This window comes from Lonchura striata, chromosome 15 (assembly GCF_050655825.1).
Source record: "Lonchura striata isolate lonStrDom1 chromosome 15, ASM5065582v1, whole genome shotgun sequence".
In the NCBI taxonomy this organism is placed as follows: Eukaryota; Metazoa; Chordata; class Aves; order Passeriformes; family Estrildidae; genus Lonchura; species Lonchura striata.
Genome location: NC_140717.1, coordinates 15,217,049 through 15,237,661, shown reverse-complemented (window position 1 = coordinate 15,237,661; position 20,613 = coordinate 15,217,049). Strand labels below are relative to the sequence as shown.

The following is a 20,613-nucleotide window of genomic DNA, read 5'->3' as shown; positions in this document are numbered from 1 at the left end:
CTCTGTGGAACAGGCACGAGGGATGCCTCAGAGTCCATCACTGAAAATCCCTCTGCATCAAACCCTGTCAGAGCAGTTAGACCATCAGCTAATAACTGTCAATCTCCATTTGTCTGCAATGCTGTGAAGAAGGCTTTCATACTTCTTAGAGATACAAAAGAGGCACTCTGATTTTGCTTTGAATGGAAGCGTGTGATAATGTTAGCTGCTGGTAAGCCTCAAAGACAGTACTTATACAGCATCAGAAATACTTGCAAAGATGGAAAAGATTTAACTTTGGACTGAAAGAGTTTAAAAACTACAACCCCTATTCTGCAACCTTTGGTGCCTCTGCCTAAGCACGCTGCAGGATCTGTGCCTATACCTTGATCACTCCAACAAGGCCATGTTGCATACAGGAAGTTACAAAATTTGAAAGTGTAATATTCTTTTTCTTAAGGATTTGTATCTGTACATGTTGAGGAGGATATAGTACACCCAGAAACTAGAGTCTCTAGCCTGTCACAAGAGGCACAGCACAAAAAAACACCTTAAAACCCTTTCCTAAGCATAAGGCAGGACAGCATTGCTAATTTATTGTAGAGCATCGTGTTCTTCCAGGTACCAGGAGAGAAACACTGTCCCTGCATTTCATGCATCAAAACCTCTTAGAAAACAAATCAGGATTCAGGATGTTGTGTTGTGCAGGATTCAGGAGGTAAAGGCTCATCTGTTTTCCTGGCTCTGGCAGAGACCAAGGTTCCTGCACATCTCTGCCAGTTCCCTCTACCTGCAGAACAGGGATAACTGTGCAGAGCATCCTTTTCCTGCAGCTTGCAGAGTGCTTTTTAAAAATAAACAGGTGTGGAGAACTGCTGGTAGAAAGTAGCATAAAAAAAGCCCCTCTAGATAAAAATCTAAAGTATAGCAAACTTACTAAAACAGGATGCAGCCTTTTAGCTACAGCAACCCTGTAGCTTCTTTTCTCCCCTGAAGTTAAATTGATATAATTTTCATGAATACATTAAATTGGCATGAAAACTAAGAATGAAGAACAATTTGTTTCTGCTTTGGAAATCTTTCTCTCCTGGTCTCTTTAGGTTTTTTGCCCATATCCAGCATATTCTTCACTTTTAATTGTGTTATCACACGTTCCATTCTATGATTCTTCTGGAAAATAAAAAACCCATCAGTAACAAGTCAGCCTTCATTTCAGGGTCACTTAAAGGACATTTCAGTTGCCCAACATGATGCAGCTGAGGACTCCAGATTATTCACTGTTGGTCCTGCAGGTGCTGTTTCTATAAAATGAAGTGCCTGTCTAATGGAAGTTTCCAAGAAGGAGCTGGAGAGACTGTGTACAGCATGGTAGAGAGTGCACCAAGTAAAATGACATCATCCTAACAGGGAAAAAAAACACAAGGAGGATCTGGAACCAGCTCCTTTCAAAGCAAGGCAGAAGTCTGCTGTGCTGAAAATACCAACTGGCTGCTTTCCCAGGTAAAATGCCATTACTTGAAAGAAAGAGTCAATTACCGCCTCAAGGAACCTCCCTGTTGAGGCAAAAAAAAAATCTATTTCAGACAATGTGTTGAGCCCTCTCCATGATTAGAAAAAGAGAAAGAAATCTGCTTGTGTGTCAAGCCAACACACAGGGAGATGTGGGCACATTTTTCACCAGAGGGTGGCAAAGGGGAGACACATCCTCTGCTCTGGGCTGCTCCAGCTCCACTCCCGAGCACAGCAACAAGGACCAGCCCGATGTACTCAGCATTTGGCAGCCAGAGAGCACAAAACACCTCCAGGGCATCAGCAGGGACTCCCCTCGCCTTGCTCTCTGTGAATCTTGCTGGGTTCTCACAGAGGCAGCTGGGCTGCTGCCATTGACTAACCCACACCAGGTCTTCTCCAAGGGTCTGGTGAACTACCCATGCACCCAGTGACCAAAATCCCAGGCAGGGGTGCAGGGGAGGAGTGCCCCTGCCTTTGAATCAGTCCCAGCAGATACAGCTGGGAGCCCACCAGGTTACCCTGGTGAGAATTTTATCTTCCATCAGCTAACAACACTCAGTTTTGATTAACGAGATGAGAAAGACCTATTTTATCTGAGAGAGAGGAAAAGCCCTATGTATGCACACATGTATCTCTGTGTAGTGTGGGCCTGAGTATACAGAATATCCATATACATGCACACACTTCACAGCTTTCAGAGAGATGACAGCATGTTTTCATATAGCACATCTGAAGAAAAGGTCTTATACCACTGCTACAGCAAAGTTCATCTTGAAAATAGAGAATGAAGGGAGAAAAAAAATAAAAGAGAGAATGTTTTCCTTCTTCTCATGTCTGAGGAACTTAACTACAGTGATGGGAAGATATAAAACCCCAGACAGCAGAGTGCTGTTCTGGAGACCATGATATGCATAAAAACTCCTGCAAGCCCTTGTTAAATGTTCCTACCCCTCCTACCCTCCAGTCCATCCCTCCAGGGTGCAATTTTCAGGAGACAGGAAGATTTAATGTGCTTTGGTTCAAATAATCCCCTGGATTCTCGCTGCAGAGACTGTCATGACAGTGTGTTCCTCTGGTTTATTATATTAATAAGCAGAATCATTCAGCACTCAACATGATGTGGCTCTCTGACTTGCACACGACTGTGTCCCCAAGCTGCAGCAATACAGTGGCCTGCCCCTAACTCCTATTTGCAAAAAAGGTTTGTTATTTTGAGGCAAAATAACCACAGTTGCCTACAAAGAAGGATGCACACACAGCAGGTTTGAAGTGTGCCGAGGCAGCAGCAGCTGAGTGCAGCCCCAGTCACCTCCAGTTTCCTCCCTGCTCCCTGCCAGGCTCCTGGGGATGCTGGTGATGTCCCCCACTCCCAAACCCTCCATCACACTCCCATGTCCATCTCATCCTGGGCACCCAAGGTGCATGCTGAATATATTTTCTATTGATTAGAGCTAAATAAGAGTAAAAAATAAGGTTATTAAAACAGTAAAAAAAAAATCTCTAACCCATGAGCAAAGCTCTTCTTCCTCTTCCTGGCTTGAAAAACACTGCTATCCTGGCCGGAAATCACATAACTTCCCCTATAACTTATCACTGCTCCCTGCCTTTATTTCCCAGCTGGGAGAGGCAAGTTCTGTTTCTGCACACCAGGCAGCACCACTCACTTGGCTCTGAAGATGCCCTATGTGCAGCTCTGTTATCACCACCTTCTTCTGGGGAAAAAAAAAAAAAATTTTGGTTCCAGCACAACCAGAAAGGAGACTGTACTACTGCTGCCAACACTGCTGCTGATAACCACACGTACTCAATCCATGAGGACCCCAGCTGATTTTCTGCTCCCCTTCCCATAAAGGTTTTCTATTTTTCCCCGAAGATGCAGCCTCAGGAAGATGTGGTGTGGCAGAGGTTTTATACCATGTAAATGATGGATATTGTTTATGTACTGATTATGTCGAACCCAGCTGTTTACCTTTGCTAGGACTGCAATTATTTTAACAGTAATTGTAAAAATAAATTGGGGAGAGAAATAGCAGGAACTTCCTAGTTTGGCTTTTGAAACTAGAGCACTGCCAAGAGTGACCTGACCTCAGACAAGTCACATGCAGCCACTTATTTTAAATATCAACTGAGCTCATCCATGCATGGAAAACAGAGTGTTCTGTAGGGTTCTGGGCACAAATGGGTCCCCAAAGGTTCAGAATTCAGCCCAGTCACATCTTCCTCATTTATCACCACCTGCTTAAGCTGCCACACCACCTAGATCTTCCCCGAAGCCAACCAACCACATAACACTGACATCAAACCTGCAGAACACAGTCAAACTGCCCACAAGACAAGCACGTTGACCTCTCTTCTCTTCTTTCCAACAGGTTCATTCTCCTCCATACAAAAAATGCCAGTATTGACTAAATATTTTTGAAAGTACTCATTTTGCAACTGGAGCAACCATTTCCCAGCCCTGCATGCAATTCCCCTGCTTCTCCTCCTCTCCCTGGATTGCAGACAGATGCCAAGCCATGGAAGTTATTCTTTCATTCACAGCATCTGGTTCCTTGGCAGACTCCTCGGGTAATTATGTTCATAGCTTTAAAGCTGTCTCTAGCTCTGCTTCATGGGTTTGCTGCTTTTGGCTTGTAGCAGTCTCTTCTCATCTTCCCTGTCCATCACATGGGCTAAACATTGCTCTTAAAATACAGGAATTAGACCACTTGCATCTCCCTCCAACCAGAGCCCAAATAAATGATACCCCACGTTGTTCTTTAAACACAAGTACTTGTTTTACTGCATGGAGAAACCACAAAGCCTTGTGCAAATCCTGCCTCTGGAGAAGCCACAAAGTCTTGTGCAAATCCCTCCCAGGACCACCTGGCTCACACCTCTCCAGAGCTGGAGAAAATGTGGCTACAACCACAGCCATGATGGGAAAAGCCACCATGCAACCTTTTTCTTTGCTTTTAACTAAAAACTTTTCTGCCTCTGTGCAACTGCAGAGTTCTCACCATGAGGAACAGAGGGACAGACATGCAGGGACTGCCAGACAGAGGGACACGAGCGGTGCAGCCACAGCAGCTCTGTTCATTTACCTGGGTTCAGTAAATGCTGCTTGTGCTGGGCAGGTCAGAGGAGCAGGGCTGCTCTCCTCCCTGGCCAGGAGGGAAGCTGGATGCTCTCAGTCCTCATGCCCAGCATCCAAAGGCCCCATCTGGAGCAAACAGAGTGAAAATGCTGCTCCCTCAGCACAAGGGGTGCAGCGGGGCTGGGCTCCCTCCCTGCTTTGGCACAAAACCCCCGTGTACCCTCTGTGCTGCGAGGTGCCAGAGCCCCACCACTGGGCTCATGGAAAGAATTCATCTTGGGCAGGGAGGGACCCTGGGCATAATTATGCTTTTTGAAGGAATAAGCCCATAAAGAGAGAAGTACAACAGATTTAAGCATTTAAATGCATTTCCATCACTGTTTGTGATGATTCCCAGACAGCAGCCTTCATTAAGCTGGAGCTGAGGCTGAGAACACAAATTAGCAGGATTTAAAAACAAAAAGAGGAACTGCTGCAGTTATCCCCAAATAAAGAGTACAGCCTAAATTAGGCCCAGCCTAATTTTTTTATGCCTGGCTTTGCTGGAAACGATGGGAGGAGGTGAAAGCTCCAGGAAGGTGCAGTGCACATCCCTTGGGATGGGCAGCCAGCTCGGGCACTCAGCACCGCTTGGCTGCTGGGAGGGGAAGATGTAAAATGTGGCAGTTCATCCTCACATCCACTGCCACGGAAGCAGGGAAAGAAAGGAAAAAGAGAAATCCTGGCAAAGCACTGGTGGACACCTCTGTCTGTTCATCAAGCCCAGGCAGCTGGAGGAGGAGCACACAGAACTGCCCAGCAGGCCCCAGCAGTCACTCTCACACACTTCAGGAGATGTTTGAGCTACTTTAAAATCACATGGCAAATTAAAGCTACACTTTTCCCCCCATTCATTCTGTATTCTGTCAAATTCCTTAAGTTTATGCTGTACAAAACAGTTCTACCAGTGGACCTTGAGAGCAAGAGCCTGCTTCATCCCCACTGCCCAACTCCCACCATGGGAACTGCTTTCCAAAACAGCAAAATTCCCTGGCCAGTCCTCCTCACCCCAGACTCAATCTGCAAAGCCTGCACATCAACTTTGTCCAGTTTATCCTCGACTGGCAGCAAAGACACTCAGCAGTACAAAACACAAAGCAACAGCAAAGATCAAATCATCTGTTTAAAGGGCAAGTGTTATGGATTTTCATTTTTTCTGTAAGAGCCATGAGCAATTATTTTTGAGCACAGAGATCTTAACCATTCATTTATCCTGAGAATAAAAGTGGGAGAAGGGGAAATGATTGCTTTTTCATTATTTGTCGCACTGCCAGTACTGAATCAAAGTCAGAGAACTGCCAAAAGATCTCTTTTGATCCAAATAACTATCATCCTCATAAACGTTTCTACAGGGAGAAAACCCAAAACCCCAGTCCAATCTTTGCACCATGATTCTAAAGATAAATATATAAACAACAACAAAAACAAACAAACAAAAACCCAAATAACAAAAAAAAAATCAAACAAAAAACCTCCTCTTCCTCTGTACGTTTTTGCCATTCAAGCCAGGCACAAAAGCTTTTTAAAAGATGTTGTGAGGGGGAATCCAGAACTGGACCAGAAAAAGCCGAGCTTGAAGATTCCCATCATCAGCCCAACAGTGTAACACCACTCACAGTGACTTAGAGAGATCAAAAAAGAAAAAAAAATTACATATATATATAAAAAAAAAGGATTTTACATCAGGAACCAATTTACTTTTGCTGCTCCACAGAGCAATCATGCCTCAGGACCCACAGCTAAATGGCTGAAGCTCACATAACTGGAAGAGCAAAGAAAGCAGCAGAGAACTTTAATGGCTTATGAAATTCAATTGAAATTGATGGTTGGAAAAGTGAAACATTTAACACCCCACCAACTTAACATCAGTGCATGGACACACAGACAGGTACACGAACCAAAAAAGGTGGAACTCATTTTCCACTCACCCACAGTGTCCTAGGGAAGGAGATGGCACCCTCACACAGGAACTTTAACAGTGTGTAAATATTTTAACTCCTCCAGACCCTTTTCCACTGGAAGCTTTGATAAAAAAACCATCTTTTGTGAAAATGGCAACACATTATTATGACCTGCACCATTCATGTCTCTGAAATATTAGAAGCTGCATTCTGCATTTCAACTTCAGCTGGAGCAGGAACTCAAAAACCCTCCCTGCTATTTGAGCTGACTTTGAATAAACTGTTTGCAGCTGAGGTACTTTCCCAGCACAGATCTTTTCTGTTATGAAGCCTGTCTCTGATGAACAATAGAAAAATATTGTTGACAGGGGTGTACTTTTCCATCTACTCAAAAATATCATTTCGCAGAATATTTTCACAGCTCAGCAGAAGGTGGAAAGAAAGACAATATTATGACTAGATAAGAAAGAAAGAAGACATTCTTTATAATTAGCTTATAGTAGTTTTCTTGTTGGTTTTGGCTTGCTTGAACAAGGTTCTTTACTAGTTAGAGCTCCAATCTGACTTACAAAGCCTTCAGGCAAAACCCATAATTGAAGATTAACCTGGGTAAAAACAATCAGAATTTGGCCAAAACGCTTTAGAGCAATGCTTATATCCACAAAGCACCTAGAACCACCAGCAATGTCACATCATGACTTTGAAGCGCTCCCAGGTGCTTCAGGATGCATCACCCCAGCTCAGAGGCAATGGCCACATCCTGGCAAGGGTCACGCTGTCGTTTTTGGAGTGACTGGGGGCACAGGGACCCTGTGGCCTTGCAGGAGGATGGAACATCAGGAACCAGCTCACTGGAGCCTCCAGGTGCCCCTGGAGCAGGCAGGGAGGTGTTCGTGAGGGCACTCCACACCCCGGTGTGCAGCGCCAGCTGATTCCTGGGGAGGCTTTGATGTGCAAATTAATCCTTATAACTTTTAACTGAGCTAATGTAAGCGTCATATGTTGCTAATTACACAATACAGAGGGGAAAAAAATTGCAAATTAATATAAATGCTTAACCTAATCAGGATGGCAAGTTGTGTTTTAATTACAAATTGTCGTGTAGCAGAGAAGCAGCTGCTGCATTTCAGCAGCTCTGGCTGCACAGAGAAGTTCTGCTGTGCCTCGCTCGTGTGCTCAGGTCCAGTTCTGCTCCCCACAGCCCCAGGCACCCAAAAAACCAAAGGTGGCTGCAGGGGACAGCAGGTACATCCTTCCAGAGCGTGCCACCCACACCTGGCACAAGGAAACGCCCACCCTGAACATCTTTCTCCAGTAATGGCTCGCAAGAAGTGATCCTTATGGACACCTTCAAGCTTGGCATGTCCAAACCTCCCCGTTTGCCACCTCTCCTTTAATCTGAATGAACATTTCCACACACAGAGGCAGAAATCAGTGATCTTCCTCCAACCCCATGCTCCTCAATTCACATAAGCAAAAATCAAGAGGCATCTTTGTAGCCTGTTTCCTCTATGCCCTCACAGTTAATGGGAAAGGAAGAATAAAATGAGATTACAATAAATAAATAAACAAACACTCCCGCTCTTTGTAGTGCCTGGAGCAAATTTTTACAACCAAATTAAAATGCCTGGATATTTTGCCTGTTATTGGAGACACTGATAGAGCCATGGAGCTGTAGCATGGCAGTGCACCTGCACGGTGCATCGCCTTGGGAACACGCCAAGTGATGGTGACCCTGCTCACCACCCAGCTGACCCTGCACAAAAACACCCACTTGCCAATAACTCTGCTGGTAATTAACCAGAGAGTTGCAGTGAGGACAGAAAAACCTCTGAAATATATGGCAGAAATATGGTTATCTAAAAAAACAAAGACAGTCTATTGTTCCTTATATTATTTTTAACTTGATACAGCCCCTGCTTGTCAAAAAGAGGAGGGAGAAAGCCTCACAGCCTCTGAGAACATTAATTTGCTTTAGATTTTGCCAGTTACCCACAGTAAAGCACAAACCTGCAGTATTTTTGGTTGGGTTTTTTTTGAACACCAGGGGGCTGATTACTGTGAAATGATCTTAGGCTTCTCCCACTAAGTGGACAGATGGATTGCTACTTTTGCAACTTCTTTTTGCAGCCTTGAATTCAGTTGCTGGCGGGAGGCTCCGTTCCAGCTCTCCCCAGCATCATTTCTCTCCTTGCACTTGTCATCTCACTTCCCAGCCCGGGGCTGGGCTATGGAAAAACCTCTCTGCAAGCACAGGAATGTGCACAGAGCCTTTTCCCAGCCCTGTGGGTACCGTGGGGCTCTGCCCCTCGCTGGTGCCCACCCTGGGGACAGGGAATGGCACAGGCACAGCAGAGCCCCACTCCTGCATTTCCCTGCCAAGGTGGTGCTGGAGCCATGGAGACAAACAGCACCAGTGCTAGACAGAGCAAAAATGAGATCTCTCAGCATTCCAGCAAACACTCTGCAATCTAGAGGGTTCTGCAAGGTGAGAAAGAAACAAAAAGCACTGCTAGCCAAAAGTCATCTCCTGAACTTTTTTTTTTTTTAAAGACAAATTTTACTGAAGTGCTGCCAGGCTCCATCCCTGCTCCCTGACAAGCTTGGAGCAGCTCAGGGATGGTAGGACCAATGTGGGTCCCCAGCCAGCAGCCTGTGTAGTTTGACATAGAATTTTCTCAGAAAAAAAAAAGCAAGTCAAGCCAGTCAGTAATTAAGGTTAGATATTAACATTTAGATTAACAAATTGAAGGCTGGACACGCCTCTGAGAACACAGAGGGGTTAAAAACCAGAACTCCCAGGGAAACTTTCTCTCTTTAGTTCCAGTCAGAGTGCAGTACAGACTCTCCCCTGCCTGGCCCATGGAGGAAAAAAAACCCCTATAACCTAACTAAAATAAAACCAAAAAATAAAAAAAAAACCCTAAAACTAAACTAACTCCCTACAAATTAAAAAAAAAAAAAATCTAAAATATCTACATTCCCCCCAAAATCTCTCTAAAAAAAAAATCTACCAACAATAGACCAACAAAAAAGTAAAAAAACCCCATAAAAATTAAAAATATAAAAACAATTCAAAAAATCAAAACTTTTAACCCTTCCTTAAAAAATAAAGAATAAAAAACTTTATAAAAAATTATATAGAATTATATAAAAAACTTTATAAAGTATTACTCCTCCTCAGTTAAAAAAAAAAAAAAAAGCTGAAACCTAAGATTTTTTTAAATTAAGAAAAAAATAAAAAAACTTCTAGCTAAACTTTTTCTTTGCATTCACAACCCAGCACTCCCACAGGCAGTGGCCGGGAGAAGTGCTCAGCATGCAGGGAAGGGAAGTGCTCATTCAGGAGGTGATTTTTGGGAACCATCCCCCAGGGGACACTGCCCCAGCGCAGCCCAGGCAGCGCAGCCCCTCTAAGATGAAGACAAGGGAGGAAGGAGGAAACACATTTTGATCCGAGGAAGTGAAAAACCTCGGGAAAAGCAAAGTGCCAGCCCCAGGAATGACTAAGCACAGAGCCGGCAATGCAGAGCTGGCTGAGGCAGCACTCAGCACACACCCCAGCGTGCTGCCTGGGAAAACCATCTCCGGGCAGAGAAAAACAAAAGCCAAACCTAAAAACAAGGACTCGTTCTTTAGCAAGCCACATGAGCTGCCTGAGCGTGTTTATAAGCATTCCTGTCCATCTGTAACTCCAGCTGATGCACAGATAGCAATATAGGGGTCAATAATGGTTTATCTAAAGATGTGTGTCAGCCCATCTCTCCTCGCTCTCTGACAAACCTTTTACAAGAACCACTTACTTTAACCCCGAATTATCTGTCTCTGCTCATCTTCAGGGAGAATCAGCACGGCAGAGAAAGGAGCAGGCAATTCCCTGTGATCTGAAAGCTCACTTTCTAAATCAAATCAATTTTTCTAACATAATTTACCTCATCTAAATCACTGACCCATGCATTTTCTCACCGTCCTTTGACAAGGGCTGCACCAATTGAAGCAAAGCTAAAACACTTCAACCAGACCAATTCATAGAAGTCTTTAGAGGAATTCTTTCATCACTGTAATTAATTCTTTAAGTACCACAGTGGGATGCTCTGAATTCAAACCCAGTCCAAGGAGTAATGATTATACTAATGGGAGAAGCAGCACAGTAAATAAATGCAAGTGCCCTGCTGAAAGAGATGATTTTCAATAGGAGACTGCCATTGAGGGAGATAACTGTGTTCTGGAGATAATAACTCAGATGATGAGGTCCCACAGTGGAGTCTGCCACAGCAATTCCCAGACACCTCAGGGGTGAGCATTTTGACAGATATGCATTAGAGCTGGGGCTGCTCCAGCTCTCAGCCCTCTGAGGAGGGTTCAGAGGCTCTAGGGCAGTTTGGGAATCCATCTGAGATTTGCTGGTTGGTGCAGGAACCAAAGCTGTGAGTGCCCTTTGGCTGTCCCCATGAGGTTAAATGCAATAAAGCCTTCTTACACATTTAATGTTTTGGGCTGCACTGTGCTCAGAGAAAGGGAGGGAGATGCTCTAACTCTGGATGAGCAGGACACTTCAAGAAGACACAGGTGAAGCTGCACCCAGGAGCTGGTACTTGTCCCCCAGACTCCAATAATCTCATTGTGACACTATAATAAGTGAAATGAGGTGCACAGCATGGACACTGGGGTGTAAAAGGGCATGTCTGAAGAACAGCTCCTCAGTGCAGTCCCTGAAAATTCCCCAATCCCCACGGCCTGTCCAGCTTCATGCCACCAAGGTGATGAGATGGGCACCACCATGTGGGCTCTCCTCTTTAGGGCTGTCTTTGATTTTAGCAATACAGAACAACAATTCCAGCTCTTCATTTCTGCTTATGACTTCCCATAAAAATGGTAATGGGCTGGTGCAAACCAAACACAGCAGAAGAACCAGGTAGTGCCAATGCCGGGGCAGACAGAGAGCCCTTACAGAGAGCCTCAGCACTGCCTGGGATGGGGCTTGGAGGTGCCAAGCAGCTCAGGCACCAGAACAAGCCAGGGCTGAGCTGTGCTCAGCACACCAGGGCTCATGGACTGGCCACAAACCTCAGCAACCTCTGCCCAAGGTGAGCCTCACTCCCTAAAGAGCAGCAGCAAAACCCATCAAAAAATAACCCCAGGGCCCAGCTTCACCCAACAGCTCTGCTCTCCCTGCCAGCAGGGCTTAGACTTTGGGCTGCTGCCCCAGGGCACCTCTTGGGGATGATGCAGAGGACAGACAAGGGCTTCCATGGTACCCACTTTTTCCTCTAAAGCCCGTTGAGATCTACAGGTGAAAGAATGATGAATGATTAATATTTGAAAAGAAAAAAATGTCTCAACTCTAATAAAATTCATGCTATCTTCTGTTTATCCCGTGCTTGTTTTTCCTCTTTAATGGAGTTAAGCCTTTTTTGCAGCAATATTCATGCTAATAACTTTCAGTGGGCTACTCCTAAGCAAAATACCTGAAATGAGTAACTGTGCTGCATTAAGAAAAAAAAAGTGGAAGAAACCTTTGTATATTAATTTTCATAGCTGTCAGAGATGAGGATTTAATAATGTTAGTATCTAAGCTACTCCATTATTTCCAAACACCTTGGAGCAGAATGTCTTAGTGGGAGATGAATTAGATAGTGCAAGTGCCTTCTGAGTGTTTTCAGAGCATAATCTATGGCTCATCACCACGTGTGTTTCAAGTCCTTGGCCTCTCTTCTCCAAATAACCTCCAGCTGTAAATGCATTTACATGCTGGATATTTAAATGCCAGACCCAGCTCTTTTTCTTGAGCATTTCCCACTCCTTGTTTGAGCATTTGTCCCCATTTAATAGATTTGCCTGGACTCAGCTTTGGATGGGTGGTAGGGACAGAGAGTTGGGAACTCAGGTCACCCAATAAATGATGGAATGAAGCAAAGAAGGAAAAGTGTAGGCGGAATGGAGGAGAGGTCTGATGGGCTGCAGACTCTGCCAAGGGAAGCAGCAGAAGTCCTGCATGGCTGAAAACCAGCCGTGCTCAGGAACAGGCTGTACCCAACCTCCAGAGATGGGAAAGGCAGCTTATTTGCCAACTTTTCCAGTGCTAATCCCCATGATTTGGAGACTCTGAGCTTGCCCTGAGAGAGCTCTGCTGGTTCCAGAAAGCTCCTACCATCCTCTCTGGGTGCAACCTTTTAAAAGCCTGTTTCACTGGGTGCCTGTTTCAGTGAAAGACAAATCAGCCCCTGTGTCATTGCTCCCTGCTCCCGAGTGCCCTTGGGAACCCCCCGTGACATCTCAGCCTGCACAGGGTCAGGGACAGAGGCACTGGGGCTGGGTGCCTGCTGTCTTTCACCAGACCAGGTGCTCACACTGCCCAGGGACCTGCCCCACACAGACATCCAGACCAGCTCCTTCCAAAACTCATCTTGGATTTTTTTCCTTTTTCAAACAAAAATCTGGGTACCAAGACCAGTCAGCAGCTATCAACTCTTTACTGAGTTTCTAATTACTGCTTATTGCATAGAAACCTGCTCCATCTGCTCAAGGGCTCCCTTTTAGGGCACAGGGGCTCTGTCTTATTTTTGGTGTGAGTTTCGTTCTTTATTGAAGCTGCAGCATCCATTAGACAGCCCTCCTCCCCCATTGTGACAAGAGTCTTGCTGCTCAGCAAAATCTGGGGCTAATTGACAACAACTCCTAAACTGAGATATAAAGTAGCTGTGTCTGTCACTCATGCAAACAGCAACGGCAGCTCAGCTGCTAAATAATGGAAAAGAGTTCATTTTTCTGACTCAGGGAAGGTCCTTTATTAAAGAAATGAACATCTCCGGTGCTACAGAGCCATGCCCTGATCATTCCTGCATCTTAAAAATCTAACATTGGCCATAAAATTCCTAAGTAACATAAACCCTCTTCCTTTCACTACTCTCCCAATCAGAAAAACTGAGTTTAAATCACCTGCTGGCAGGTTTATTACAGGGCCCACAAGCAGATAAGGTCCTGTGCACCAGCCCTCTGCACTTAACGGGAAATAAATCTCTGCTCTGCCATCTGTTTTTGAAATGTTTCCATACAAGCTAAACAAAAGAACTCAAAGATACGTGCACCTCTCAATCCTTCTGAAGGATTTTATTTCTGAGGTAATGAGGATGACATTTCTCCCCTCTCTAGCAGAAATGCTTTTCCTCCTCAGGCTGATCCCCCAGGGCTCCCTCAGCCCACAGCTAAACTCTCCCAGCCTGGATGTGTGCATCAATGGGCTCAGCACAGGGCCAGAGGCACCACCTCCCACACATGCCATGGTGCAAACACCATTTCTGGAGCCTGCTGAGCCCCGTGGCTTGGCCAGAATGAGGATTTCCATCCCTGCTTCTCCATTTAGCCCCAGCTGGAATTGTGTCGGAATCTGAGCTATTGATGATCCCGAGATTGTAAAAGTCTCTGCCTTTCAGCCTCACTGCCAAAGAAGAAGTTGTAATTAATTTATGTTGGTTTTTAAGGTTGTTTATTCTGTTGATCTCTCACATGTTCTGCTGCCCTGCCCAGCTCTGTCCTGCAGGGCAGCGTGTGGGGCTCTGCCCTCAGTGGGATGTGACAAACATTAAATACCAGAAACTCCCTGGGCTGGATTTACAAGAACGTGCCAAGATCTGTCACCTACGTTGGACAGTGTGTCCCCAGCCTGAACCAACAGGAAAATGCCAACACCACAGTGAGACATGGAGGGCATGAAGAAGGAGAAAAAGGACAAGGCACACCCAATTTCCTCCATCTTGTCCCCTTTGGACCCCTCATCTAGAATCCTAAAATTCTACTTTTGCACCCGTGCCACACTTATTACTGATATCAAACACTCAGAGCTGGCAATTCATCCTGTAAGATTGAAAACTCTTTTCCATGGCCAGAAATCACAGCCAGTGTCTCTGGGGGCTCTGTCCAGGGGGGTTCCTGAGCCCTGCCAGGGTCCCAGGCCTTCCAAGGCAGCCAGAGGGAAGCCCTGGATTCCCACAGAATTGCATCAGTGGAGTTTTTTCCATCATTTCTTTCCATCACGATGTCAAGCTAGAGCTGCCCAGCACGGGTGGTTTCACACCATCCCCTCCCCATAACCAGAGCTGGGGTCCCTGCACAGCCTTTAAGCAGATGGCAGCAGCATCCCAAGGCAGGAGGACGTGGCCACGCAAGCTCAGAGCACTGAGCTCACCAGGATTTAGCAGCTTTGTCACTAAAAGCCCATTTCCTGCCACTGGTCTGGGGAAGCCATGGGGCAGAGCAGCTCCTGAGGGCCAGCTGGTGCAGGCACGGTGACATGAGCAGAGCTGGTTTAGTGCAGTTTCCAATTAGTTTACTCAGCAGACAGCAGCCTCGTGGAAACTCCTCTGTTCCTGGCCATCCCTCACCCCTCAGGGCACCCCTTTGCTTGCTCTCTGACTACCACCATCACCAAAAAATATCAGGAAAAAAAAAAAACAGAGTTAAAATCAAATGCTACACTTAATTTTCTCTCCTTGCCTGAAGTTGCAAGAGACAAGATAGGACATAATCACCACTTTTAAAATCATCTCCTATGACAGGCAAATTGATCAAGTGGAGAGGCTGGGCTGCTTTTGAACTTGAACAAACTGATTTTCCATGAAAGATGGTGTTTACATTGCCTCCCAACAGTCTGCTGAAATATGTATTCCTCCTGCCATTTCATCACCAAAATTTGGGAGGAAAGAGTGTTTTTGGGGGAAAAAAAAAAAAAAAAAAAAAAGGAAAAAAGAGAAAAGGAAAAAAGTGTGCTTGAATCTGGAGCACATCATAAATTCATGAAGCTTTCTGAATGCTGTCAGAAAGAAACATTTATGTAAACAAAGAACAGCTCAAAGCGTGTTGCAAGAGAGTTTTTGGGAAGCGTGGAAAAAACATTAATATTTACCTTGCACCTGAGACTAAAGCGAATTTGTGCACTGCCCAAGCAGCAAAGTCCTTGCACAAGGAGCTCACCCAGCACACACACTCCAGCAGCCCTGGCTTCCTTCCCATCACAGCTCTCTACGTCACGGAGGGCAGTGGGAATACCCAGGGAAAGCAGACACTGAGCAATCCCCATCCCCTCCCCTAAGCTGTCTCCAGGGACCTCTTTGCTTGTCATTTCTGCCTGCCCATCCTGACGTGGGAGCTGCTCCCTCTGAAATGCCAGCTGGGAACTCCGGCAGCGCGAAAGCGAAGCATCTTCCACGACATCTAGAGCACCACACGGTGCCTCACACCCCACAGCCTCCGTGGCAGCTGGGGAAGCACCACGGGCCAGCACATCGCTGAGCCACTGACAGGGCTGAGAGCTACAGCTCTGCCAACAATCCGAGTCACTGCTTGTCACCAGCTAGCACTCGTTATGTTTAGGCAAGGAGGGAATGGGGAATCAAGATCGGGGAATTAAATTTGTTGAGCTGACGGTATTTGTGTTGGTGGGGTGGCTTCTCTTTCACCCGGAGGTTTATTAAGGGCAGAAGACCTTGGTTTTGCTTGCTTTGTGCAGGACAGAGGGGGCTGCCAGCTCCCCTTTGCTCCTCTGAGACAGGCCAGGTCTGCAGCCACCTCCACGAAGCACAGAGCTTCACGAAGGAAGCCACCTTCCATCACAGCAGAACCTGTGCTTTGTACCAGCATCAGCCACCAAGGTCAGGACAAGCAGCACGTGTTGCCAAACCCAACATCAGGAGTAATGACACTCCTTCCTCCACCTTTCAGCAAAGGGACACGGCCAGCACGGGCCCCCTGAGCAGCCTGGCTGCAAAAGACATTTCTGAGGAGCTGTGGAGATGGAGGAGCCATGGAGAAGGGAAGGATGACCCCGACTCAGCGTGGGGCCAGCAGGGTGGAATCTCCATCTCCACCAATGGGAAAACCCTGCAGAGCCTAAAGCCCTGTGTAACCCAAATCCCTGTGCACCTCCGTGGAGCACAGACTCTTCCCTCCAGGCACTTTGAAACAAGGGAGTCCTTGCCCAGGGACTGTGCCTTCCAAACTGCTGCCTGGGCTCAAAGAGCGACCAAAGCCATGATGGCAAACCCAGCACAGCAATCAAATAAATGGAGCCATCTCTGGCTCAGGAGCGCATCCTTCATCCAAAAAATCCTTCCTGAGACACAAACCCTGTCCCAGTCTTGCCAACCCTCTGCTCTGACCGCCTGCAGCTGCTCCTGGGCTCGCTCATACCTTCCTCGCCACACTAAGCTGCTTTAAACACAGATGATAGGGCTGGGAGTGACTATCATTCCCAGCAATAAAATACAGCAAATTAATTGCATTTAATTGATTTTTATATTTTCATGTAGCTATTTTGGTATTCAAACCACAAAAGCCTCTATTGATCAGCCAGAGTCAGTGAACAGAGTTCTATGACCAAGCCACACATATCGAAGAAAATAATCAAAACCCAAAACCAGTGAGACTTCCCCATTTCAAATACACAAAGGAGGCTGCAGCAGCAGTGACAGGAGATTTTGAATTGAAAAATTCTGTGCAGGGTAAGTCACCGAGTTGCCTCCTGCATTCCCAGAGAGCCCAATACCAATCGCAGCAGCAACGCATAAATCCAGAGTAGCTTCACCGACTTCAGAGCAGCTGGTCTAGATTTATGCTGATGGGAAGTAAAATCAGGGTATCTAAAATATTCTGCTCTAATGGATGCTGGAGCAAAAGGCACTATAATAATTTCAGACTTCTACCCCCAGCCCACTATCCCCCACTTCAGTTTAAACAGTCATTGCATAAAATGTTGAGATCTGCACTAATCTGGGGAAAATAACCGACATTTCAACAGTTTGTACGATCGTGATCTGCAAATCTATTGTACAGTAGACAATACAGGTCTTTCATTTCTGTTCCTAAAGAGCCTCTGCACAAAAAGTGTCTCCATATTAGGTAGAGTGACACAGGGACACATAATAAAATAAGCATCATGTCTCTCCACCCACGCCCCCCTGGAGCCAGAGTGTAAAAGCAATCGCGGGTCCTTCCCGACGCCCGGCTGCCAGCAGCATCCCCCGGGGCCGGGGGAGCGCGTTCCGACCCTGCCCTGCCCCTGGCAGCGGAGCCAGCCGGTGACACAGCACCGGGCAGCAAAACAAAACATCCAGGTAACTCGTCCAGCTCGCTCGCAGGATACCTATTCATATAAAACCTCGGAGACAGCTCCGCCGCCGCCAGCGAGGAAGGCGGCCAAAACCCTGCCGAGATGCCAGCAACAAACGGGGGCCTGCTGCCAGCCGGAGACATCCTCGGGCTCAGCGTGAGCGGCACCGGGCTGCCAGGCACACACGCACACCCTCGGCTCGCCAGCAGCCGCAGAGCCGGGGCAGCAGAGTGATCTCTTAATTGCACCTTCACAAAGCTATTCAGGGAACCTGCCTGACAGGCGAACGAACGCCACCCGCTTTGAGGAGGCTGCGGAAACTCAGCCTCGGTCCCCCGCATCGCAGCCTGCCCAAAGCCGGCCCCGGCAAGGGGGAAGGGAGGGAGCGAAGGCAGATAAATAGAGAAAAATGGCAAGAGCCCAAGCGAGCGTCTCTGCGAGCTTCGCGGAGATGGCAGCAGCGCGGCGTGACTCGTGCAGGTGTCTCTCCCGTCTGCAAGAGCCCAAACCGAGATGCGGCTCGTTAACCCCTGCAATCCAGGGGAGAAAAGCGACTTGGAGCGGCAGGAAGATCCCCGGGGGAGGCTCCGCCGCTCTCCGAGGAGCTCTGCCCTGACCCCAGAGCCCCTCTGCAGGCACGGCCATCGCTGCGGGCCGCGCCAGGCTGGGACAGGAGGATGCTGAGGCCGGGAGAGCAGAGGCGCAGGCGGGGAAGGCGCTGGTTATTCACAGCCCGAGCTGAGAGCGCGCTGCGAGCTCCTGACGCGCACACTGAGCAGGGAGGGCTCAGAGCAGCGGAGAGGGATGGATGCATGCATGCATTCGTCGGTAGGTTTGCAGCCACAAACTGTTTCAAAGTGGGTTTCCATATGTTTAAGCACTCAGAGCGCTGGAAGAATTACACCCACAGCCCAATCTCACCATGGTAGCTACCCACACAGGAGGAGACGGGAGGGGGGGAATATCAGGGAAAAGATTAGCATTAATATGTCAAAGCAATAAATAAAAAAGATTTAAAAAAAAAAAAAATCCGGAAACCAGCTCCTTTGCTGCGCCTAACTCCCTCCTCAATAAAAGGGCTGCACGGCACACAGGGCATGGCAGTGACCACAGAAAGCCACCGTTCCGTGGGGCAGTGCCGACCCACGGGCAGCCACCGTTCCGTGGGGCAGTGCCGACCCACGGGCAGCCACTGTTCCGTGGGGCAGTGCCGACCCACGGGCAGCCCGTGCCCTCCGTCCTGTGCTCGGTGCCCCAGTCCCCACAAGCTGCGCCTCATTTTCCATGCCCTGCACCCCAAACTCTGCAGCCCGGTCCCCGTGTCCTGCTCAGGAGGATTTCCAGGTGCCGCCGTGGCTGCAACACAGCCCAGCCAAGGAGGGGGCTGGAGGGCAGGGGCAAGCAGTGCTTTTTGGGGCGAGCAGAGCAAGGAGCCCCTGCTGTCCATCTTCTTTGTGTCCCCAAGGTTGATGCCTCCTTCCTAGCAAATCGTTCCTGCTCTTCCTGTAGGAACCTTTCCTAAAACACTTCCCCACCACAAAGCCTTCCCTGTGCCTTCCCCAAGAGCGACAGCTACTGCTATTCCCCTTCCCGTGGATCGCTCCTTTCTCACCTAAAATCCTTGCATTTAGGCATATTCCTAAACCCCCCGTGAAGTTTCCCCAGCAGCCCCAGCTCCACGCTACGGCCAAACGCGAGCACCGTCCCGAGAAGCAGTAAGCGCAAAAGAATCCCCGAGCAACTTCAGCACCCATGCACCTTAATTAATTTGCTTTTAACAACCCCTGTTTATTAGGAACAGCATCTGCGAGGGAGCTCACGGGAGCAGGCAGAAGAGAACGTCCCCAGAAGTCCTGCTAAAGACTTTCCCAGGGGCAGCGCTCTGGCAGCCTGGGGTGAGCCCTTCCCCACAAAACACCCTAAGCTGGACCCGAAACGCTGCTCCCAACTCCAGCTGGGGGGGAAATGAAAAAAAATAAAAATAAAATAACAGAGGAAGAGCATCTCCCAGCCTCACTCCCTGCCTCGCAGCTGGCCGTGATGAGGGAATCCCACCGGAGCCCAGTCAAGGGCCAGACCCCGCTCGCCGCCAGCCCACCGAAACCCGTCCTTCTCGGAAATAAGCGCAAAAAGGTCGCACAAGTATTTTGTTACCGAAGGGGTTTAGCTCCTGCACATCTTTCCCCCCACCCGCGCCCACAGGTAGTCAGAAAGAGCGAGGCGCATCGGGGAGGAACGGGGGTCACTGCCTCGTGGGAAAGCCCAAATCCCACGACCCTTCTCCATCCCCCAGAGCTCCGGCATGCCCAAACTTTTCCTTTTCCCCCCCCCCCAAATCGGCAGCGGCCGAAGCAGCGGGCAGCCTTCGCGCAGGGGGCCGGGAGCCCGCGACACGCGTGGGGACAGGGGACACGCGTGGGGCAGCGGAGCTGGATGGGGACTCCTGGGTGCGCCCCAGACGGAGCCGGGAGCGCGTTCCTCCCGCAGGGGAGGGAGGGCTGGCATGGGGGAGACGGCCCTAAATAACAGCGGGAGAGGGAGCAGCTATGAAATAAACACAAACAGTTGAAAACAAACACGGGAATGAAGACAAAAAGCAACCGAAACAAACAGGAGCACAGTGGCGGGGTCGCGGCGGCGGGACCGGGTTACCTCGGCACAGGAGCAGCAGCGGCGCCAGGAGCAGCGCGGGGCCCCGGGAGAGCATCCTCTTTGTTCCATGCCCAGAAGTAGTCATGGTGCTGATTTATTTGGAGAGGGGCGGCTGAGCGGGGCGGGGGGGGCCGGGAGCCCGTAACCACTCCCCCGCTCCCCGCCCGCTCCGCTCCGGCCGCGGAGGAGGGCAGGGCAGGGGAACGGGAACGGGAACGGGAAAAGGGAAGGGGAAAAGGAAGGGGAATGGGAAGGGGAAAAGGAAAAGGAAGGGGAATGGGAATGGGAAAAGGAAGGGGGGTCCCCGCCGGCCCCGCGCTCACGGCCGCCCCCGCCGCATCGCAGCAGCG

The 20,613-nt window shown here is 48.3% G+C and overlaps 1 protein-coding gene across 2 annotated transcripts in view; it reads right to left on the bottom strand.

Annotated features, from left to right (window-relative positions):
* TMEM132B (transmembrane protein 132B) overlaps window positions 1-20,613 on the bottom strand; it is a 228,985-nt gene extending 208,372 nt beyond the window's left edge. Inside the window, exon 1 of one of the 2 annotated variants that reach the window (XM_085593384.1) lies at window positions 20,264-20,613. In XM_085593384.1, coding sequence (XP_085449510.1) covers window positions 20,264-20,348 — 85 coding nt within the window. In that variant the 5' untranslated portion in view covers window positions 20,349-20,613. The remainder of the gene's footprint in view (window positions 1-20,263) is intronic. The other variant, XM_031506201.3, reaches the window with a different exon arrangement.